The sequence below is a fragment of the Poeciliopsis prolifica genome, unplaced genomic scaffold (assembly GCF_027474105.1).
Source record: "Poeciliopsis prolifica strain line A6 unplaced genomic scaffold, Auburn_PproV2 SCAFFOLD064, whole genome shotgun sequence".
NCBI lineage: Eukaryota > Metazoa > Chordata > Actinopteri > Cyprinodontiformes > Poeciliidae > Poeciliopsis > Poeciliopsis prolifica.
In genome coordinates this window covers 811251-819108 of record NW_026562439.1, presented here as the reverse complement: position 1 = coordinate 819108, position 7858 = coordinate 811251, and the positions used below count along the sequence as shown (strand labels likewise).

The following is a 7858-nucleotide window of genomic DNA, read 5'->3' as shown; positions in this document are numbered from 1 at the left end:
ATCTATCTATCTATCTATCTATCTATCTATCTATCTATCTATCTATCTATCTATCTATCTATCTATCTATCTATCTAGTGACTTACTGAAATAACGTTTCAAAATTATTGTAATGAACGTTTCAAAATTATTGTAATTTATTGCATAAGTTTTATAAGTTTCTACACCTTAGGGATGCAGTTTTCGTTTACGTCTGAAAAGGGCGCGCTTTAATTGTGTGACACAACAGTTTGCCATACTGGCAGAAGTCGTGGGCTTGTTTGTTTCTGCAGGGAGGGGCGGAGGGACGCTGGGCAGAAAGATGGAGGAGGGGCGAGAGAAGAGGACACGAAAAGGCACAGAGAATGTGATCTGTTACACGTAGGCTGACTGGATGATTTCTGTTTTCCCTCCATATCGCAGCTACTGTGGAAACTCGCCTCCAAGCAGGGAATCTACATGAAAGCATCCTCCCTGCATCTCATTTATTTTCTCCACGTTTGCTGCAGAATGCTTTGGAATCTGGAATTTTGTTTTATTTTCTCCAGATCTCAATTTGCTTGTTAAAAACAATAATAATGTGGTGAGGAAACAATATAGTTTCAGTGTAAAATCCCCTGTGGTTACAGCAAAGCAGGTCAAAACAAATCAAGCAGATTGGTTTACAGTACACATTTTGGGAATATTTCCCAAATGTTCTGACCCATTATGGCACAGCAGAATGAGTAGTAGCTGCGGTATGGGGCACAGGGCCAGAACCAGCCACTTATCACGTCTCCTCAGCTGTTGCATGGGAAATAACTGCGATGTGAATCATACAGCATACAAAGTGGAACTGCAGGCCTTGTGTGAACGTGCAGACTGAGGCAGATTAACTGTACACATTTCCCCCACGTGGCGTTACGGCCGAGATTCAGGAACCCCTCCTTCCTCCTGTACAGTACAAACTGAACTCGCTCTGTCTGTCAACAATCACTATCGCTTTATCAAAAGAGACACTCAGGTTAATTTGAATAAACACTGTTCATCTTGTTCCAGCTCACCTGGTGGGAAAAACAGCACTGTGGGTTTTGTACAGGTGGATGTTAACATCCATCAAACCCCAAATTGCACCAAATTATCCCTGAGTGAAAAATCCTGAGGGGCCAAAATTAGCTTTTTCTCCTGCAGCCTGCAAAATAATATCACTGTGAATCCCAGTCACTTTCAGAGATGTTAGATTGTGTTAAGACACAATCTAACATCACTTCTCACATAAATCAAAGTACATCTGGTAACGTTTTTTAACGCATTTTAATGTTAAAAAGAGACAACAGCAGTCAGTTGAGTAAATTTGCATAATCTGTTTGCATCTCTTGATGAATTTAAGGTTTCATCAGGAGAATTTGAGATGCAATTAAATAAATCCCATCACTTTTTGACTGAGTCGAAGATGAATGTCAAAAAGAAAATCTTATCAAAAACATTCATGCATTCCTTAAACCTGATCAAGTTTCACCTGTTGATTAACGAAGCAGTGATCTGTTTAATGCAGGCCCGGGGGCATTGGGGGGCTGGTTTCACCACTATTCATCTATGATTTAATCACTTAAGTGATGGGTCAGTTGGTTTTCAAAGCCAGTGGGCCACAAACTTTACATGTTCAGGTCATACTGCTGTTTTAAAAATGATTATTTCTTCAGTTTTTCAAGCTGCTGTTTCCTGGAGAAGCAGCATTCAGCTTCTATGCACCACAAATGTGGAACAAACAGCTGAAACACTGAGCTGCTTTAAATCTAGATGAAAAACTCTGATGTTTAGAGTTGCTTTTAAAACCTAATCATGAAACATTAATCAATAATGTAATGTGCAAAATGTAATGTTGTTGACTGTGAGCTCTATGACTTTGCATTTGTACTGTTTTTAAAAGAAGTAACTGTTTTTTCTCATTTTTGCTGTTATTTTAGGGCTTGAAAGCTTCCTGAACGTTGCTTCTCTCATTTCTCCTCTTTCAGACACTTTGTGTTTTTTTTCTCTCATCACTAATGTTGCATTTTATTCATTGCCTCCATTTTCTTCACACACATTGGGTTTTATATTGCATGAATTCAATGGTCAGATGCATTTTAAATCAGATTATCGCATAATGTTCTTACACACAAGCATTAACACCTTTTATGGCCAGAGAGTCTCACCAGTGAGCCGTTTTTCTGTCCTTACAGAAACAAACGACTCATTAAGCAGATAAAAGCTGTCGACTGACAGCTCACTTTTACTTGATTACGTTATCCTGTTTGCTGGAGCAGACTGATGAATCAATGCACTGATAATAAATGGTAGGAGAGGAGCTGCTGCCAGGGATCAGAGACGTAAACACAAGCTGGCCTGACGTGCGCTCAGGATAGAACCGCCGTGGATTAACTCCAGCGCAGCAGATGTTACAGCGCATATCATCCTGATATAATTTAGATACACACACACCTACACACACCCACCAAACTTCACCATGTGTTCGCCCCCCAGAGCCAGCGTTACGTCATCATGCGAGACAAAGCTGATGAAGAAAAAACAGCTTAAACTGACTGAAGAGAGAGAGAAAGAGAGAGAGAGAGAGGCAGCATGTGTGTGTGTGTGTGTGTTGAGTGGACCTATTAGTAAATTATTAAGCTGTGAGTTTACATGTGCAGACTCTACAAACAGAAACATGGTGAAATTTAACAAGAATTTTGCTGACATGGCAAAAATAAGAAGCGCTCATTCTTGTCTTGGTATCTTTGAGGCGAAACGCCGTTGACCTGATGCACCCAAACCTCCACCTCACTGCGCCTGCAGACGCTTATCTCATATGTTTTTATGTTTCATTTTCCTACAGAAACATAGAACACATGCAAAGCCTCTCAGAACTATTATTGCACCTTGAACTTTTCCATATTTTGTCATGTTACAACCACAAATTTGATTGTATTTTACTGGGGTTTCATGTGCATACTTGCAGTGGGAGGGAAACATGGATTTTAAATTGTTTACCAATAAAAAACCTGAAAATTGTGGTTTGCATTTGCACAGAAGTTTTCAAGCGTCTCGTTTTCATTTTGCAACAAGACATGCAGACACAGGAAACAACAGGGAAGAAAGTGTCCGGGTTAGATTAGACCAATGTTTAAAGCAGAACTTAAATCAAATCTTGAAATATTGGTACTGGTGAATATTATTTAGTGAAACGTCCACGAAACATTCCAGGGACTCAGTACTCTGAAACTAAAACTTAAATAACTTGTTTTTTGCTTTTTTATTGTTAAATTCATGACATTCACTGTGCCTCACCCAGCCACTAAAGTAATGCTGAGGAATCAATAACAACGCCATCTGGTTGCTTATTATTGGAAATGAAAGAAGAAGCTTGTTTTTGTACAGACAAAAGGAAACAGGTGATCAAACTTAAAAAACTGAGTTCATTTTTTACAAATAATCAAATTAAGTTTAGGTAGCCGGTTCTGCTAGCAGGACAGTGATTGACAGCGGTAAGACCCGCCTCCTGGCTCTGATTGGTTGTTTCTGACTGGTGTATTTCTGCATTTAGGACTGGGAACACTGGGAGAAAGCAAAAAAGATAGATTTTTTTCACATATTATCTGTCTTATATTGTCACAATATAAAGATAATTTTAACAAATATGTAAAAAATTATTTTTTTAAAATAAAAATTACATAATGCAACTTTAAAAGGGATAAGAAGGCCAGTTAGAGCTGATGAAATAAATCTATGGAAAACTTCTGCAGACATATTGCATAAAATACTTATATCACACTGAAACTTTGGGTATAACTTGACAAAATAAAAATTGTAGAAGACTCTCAAGTGCATTCACACTAGATTATTCTAAAATCAGAAATTGTTACCAGAAACCTAAAAAGGCCCCCTAGAATCTGAAGATAAACTGTTTATCAGTACGACTTGCCAACACATTTACTTGTCAGTTTAAAGCAAAGAGAATCGGAGATAGCTGCACTAAAGTAGAAAAAAAGTGAAAAGAAATCTGCAAAATAAAAAAAAGCATGAATGAATTTGCCAGTCAGTGTACGTTGCTGAAATAATATCCTCATGACTTTTTGTTTTGACGCACACGTGAGCAGCGCTGCTATCGCTTCCCGCTATCGGTTTTCTGGCTTTGCAAGTACAACGTGTTTGCTGTTATTCAGGATCAGTTTACTGAAATCGATGTAGTGAAACAAAAGGTACACAACATGTTTGTGTGTTTAAAGATTAAAAACTGTTTGTGCAAACGGTGGAAAACGAAAGCTTAGGCATCCAAATTATTTCAGTCCACACAATAATCTAAGGCTTCATCAAATCAATAATTTTTACATAATCCTACAAACAGTTTGATCTTACTGATGTTGTATGATGTTATTCTGTAAATTTAATTGTTAATTAAAATTTTTTTGTGACCAGCTAGAAATAATTAATTAGGTTTTGTACTAAGACTTTTTGCAATGCTGGAGGCAGTCCGGATACTTTAAAAATGTTTCCTTCTTAACATTTTGTTACTTAAACACAACCTGTTAGTTACTTATTCCCAAAAAAATAAAAAATAAAACTCCACTGTTTGAGATACTCCTCCTGTAAAAAGTTTTCACCCGCTTTTTATCGCTTTAACAAATCAATCAGGATCAACAAAATGAGTTTTTACTCATTTGAAACTGATTTCTGCAAAAATATTAAATAAAAATATTTAAATTGCATAAATGTTCATCCTCCTTTTTACATCTGGAGGTTTTTTGTGTAAACAGATTGCCAACAAAATGTCAAGAAGGAAGCATTTCAAAGTAAAGTGCAATAATGTCTTAGTATTACAAACTAAATCAGTACATAACATAAAAAAAACACTGCAAAATTCTAAACTCTTACCAAATATTTTCTAGGGCAAATATCTTAAAAACTCAAAAATAACTGCACCAAAAACAAGATTTTGTGTTTTTGCAGTGTAATTTCATAAAAACATGCCTGCATGCATTATGATTTCTACGAGGTCATACGAAATTCTTTGAATTGAAGAAAATATGCAACTGCAGCATCAGTAAGCAGAAAAAGACGTCCTGATGGGAGCAGATAAATGTCACGGCTTGTGTTGAAAACGGGTCGTTTATGATCAGCTGGGCGAGAGGAGACCCGCCCCTCTGTCAGAGATCCAGATGGCAGCTCGGAGCAGCGTGTGGGCGTGGTGGTCGAGCTGCTGCCTGACCTGCTGCTAAGATCCATCTGCCTGGTGAAACGACTCACTGAACGAGCCGAGCAGCGCTTGGCCCCGTTCAAAACGGTGTCAGTCTGGATTAAAACTGGACACAGGCAGATGGAGAAGGTGGCCTGTTGGCTCCTCAGACCCACACAGCTTTGGCAACAATAAACAGCGACTTAAAGGTGACCTACTATGCTTCCTCAAACAGTATAGCATGACTTAGGCTACTACATGTTCATTATATTATTATTAAACAATGAGATTTTAGTCTCATCAGTTCTTCCAATTTTGATACTGATACGTATTATTTTAAGTACATCATCAAATTTCTGACCTTTTGGTATTTTTGTGTTTTGTTTTTTCTTTGAATTATTTTGTGAACACTGAGGACAAAATTTAGTTCATTTGTGTCTTCAAAATACCAACATATAACATATTTACAGAACAATGTTTGCGAATTGTTTCTAAATAAAGTGCAAAAAATGAAGTAGTTTATTTTCATGTCAACAACTCACTGAACTAGTTCACGTACATATGTTGAAATTGCATGACAATCCTGTGCACTTTATTCTAGAAAAAATTAACATGTATACGTTTCTTCTGAATACAAAACGGAGTTCCAGCCAAACTATGAAAAAAGTCTGACTGATAGACAATGAAATACGGTAATCTTCAGATCAGTGTATGTTTATGGACAACTAAAGAAGTTTAAACTCTTCCTTATGCGCTTTCAGTCTTTCTAAATACTCTAAATTAATCCGCCGCTTATCAAACACATTTTGTTTTTAATATCAACGTCTTGGAAAAAACTTTTGAATTTTTAGAATGACTCTCTTTCAACCTTGTCATGGAGTTCATTCATTCACTGTTTCTCCACCCTCATCTCCAGTCATTCTCACCTGAACCTCCATGACCTTTTTATTCCTTAAATTGTCACATGTTGATTCTTTGCTGATTAGATCCTGAGAACAAACCGCACCACTCAACATTATTCTGGTCTTTTGGAGCCTTTTTGTTATTTGGCTACACACATTTCTGATTTTTTGAGTCCTTCTTTTATTCCACAGAAAATGTCCTTGTCTGAATTACTTGCTGAGGATTTTAAGTCATTAGTTTCTTCGCTTTCAACAAGAAACTTAAATAAAGTTAAGAGCAAAAGAACCAACCTGTGAAGCAGATCCAGGCCCGTCTTTCCTTAAAATCTCATTCCTGGAGAGGACGACAGGAAAACTGTTTCAGCAAAGGTTAAATCTCTGTATCTGAGCAATAAACTCCTGTGCACTTTAGCCTAAAAACCTCAGGAAACCCCAGGCAGTAAATACATTCACATGTATCTCTGTCCTTATCAGGTCAAGTGGCAAAGCTTCTCATGAGACAAACACCTGATTGTCATTCTCAGCAGGTAACTTATCAGTGACAAACCATCACCTGGTTAACAGGTTTGACAAACTGTGTACAAAAGAGTTGAGATTTGGGTTTACCCGTTATAAAGTGAGTCCATTTGGGTTTCTCCAGGTCTTTCACCAAAACATTCTTTAATCTGCAAAATAAAAATGTAGAACTTTAATGATTTAATCAACAAATCTTATTTATAATTGTGGTGCTAACATGGAATAAATGGTAAAAAATCAAGCTAGTGAGTCCTTTCTTCCGACCCATTATGTTTATTTTGATGAAACCTGACTTATGATTGTTTGAATGATTGTTAATTATTGATACTAAGTCATGATGAAAAAACAAGATAAACAAAGTCTACTGAATTACTCTCTGTTGTCAGTATGCCAGGCCAATTGGTGGCGCTGTAACATCGCTACAGCATACACACTCAAAAAAGTGCCATATTTGTTATGAGTGAGAGTGAGGCAGGATAGAGAGACAAATGGAGCTATTTTTAACTCACAACAACCAATATGTTACAGTCGTTTTAAATCAAAATAAACCTAACAGATATAAAAGCATGATTGTTGTATATGCTAAGCTCAAGAAGGAATAACATTACAAATTAGCTAGTATGCATTAATAGTTAAGTACTGAAGTTTATGCTTGTGTGAATTGGTGTTGGAAAACGTTCAGATGCTGTCAAATAAAAAATGCTGTGATAGATTATTACACTTTGATACATTAGCTAAGCATAATAAAACTTTGCTTATCTGTGCTCTGGAATGTCTTGGCTAACCCTGCTATAGGTTCTTGCTTTAAGCATCTCGGTTAGGAAGGAAATGTTAGGAATGCTGCTAGCTAGGCTAGCTAGGCTAATGCACTATCTCGTCTTTATGAGTTATCTTGACTGTAAACTCAGCAGGCTTTGTCAGAGATCTTGCCTGTAGGGTGTCTTAGTTATAAGCTGTCAATACTCACTTTGGCTATAAGCTGTCTTGCTAATCCCAGCTTTTGAACTGACCCAACTATCTAGATTTTAAACTATCCTGCTCACCCAGGCCACAAGCTAGCTCACCTATCTCTGCTGCATGCCTATCATGTCTATTTTGGCTATCTAGGTTAAAGCTAAGCAATCATGTTGGGTTATTTTGGCTACCTACACTATGTGCTATCTCAGCTATATAGTCTATAAGCTATGCTGGCTATCTAGGTTACTTTGTACTATCACAGCTATTTCTGCTATCTTTCCTGTTATGTTTTTTTTTTTTTTTTTTTTTTTTTTTT

At 37.0% G+C, this 7858-nt stretch overlaps 1 protein-coding gene across 8 annotated transcripts in view; it reads right to left on the bottom strand.

Annotated features, from left to right (window-relative positions):
- Positions 1-7858, bottom strand: part of fam13a (family with sequence similarity 13 member A) — a 55003-nt gene that overhangs the window by 11015 nt on the left and 36130 nt on the right. For all 8 annotated transcript variants that reach the window (XM_055019837.1, XM_055019838.1, XM_055019836.1 and 5 more), the window contains 2 exons: positions 6676-6734; positions 6361-6403 (listed from right to left, as the gene is read on the bottom strand). In XM_055019837.1, the coding sequence (XP_054875812.1) occupies positions 6361-6403; positions 6676-6734 (102 nt within the window). The remainder of the gene's footprint in view (positions 1-6360; positions 6404-6675; positions 6735-7858) is intronic.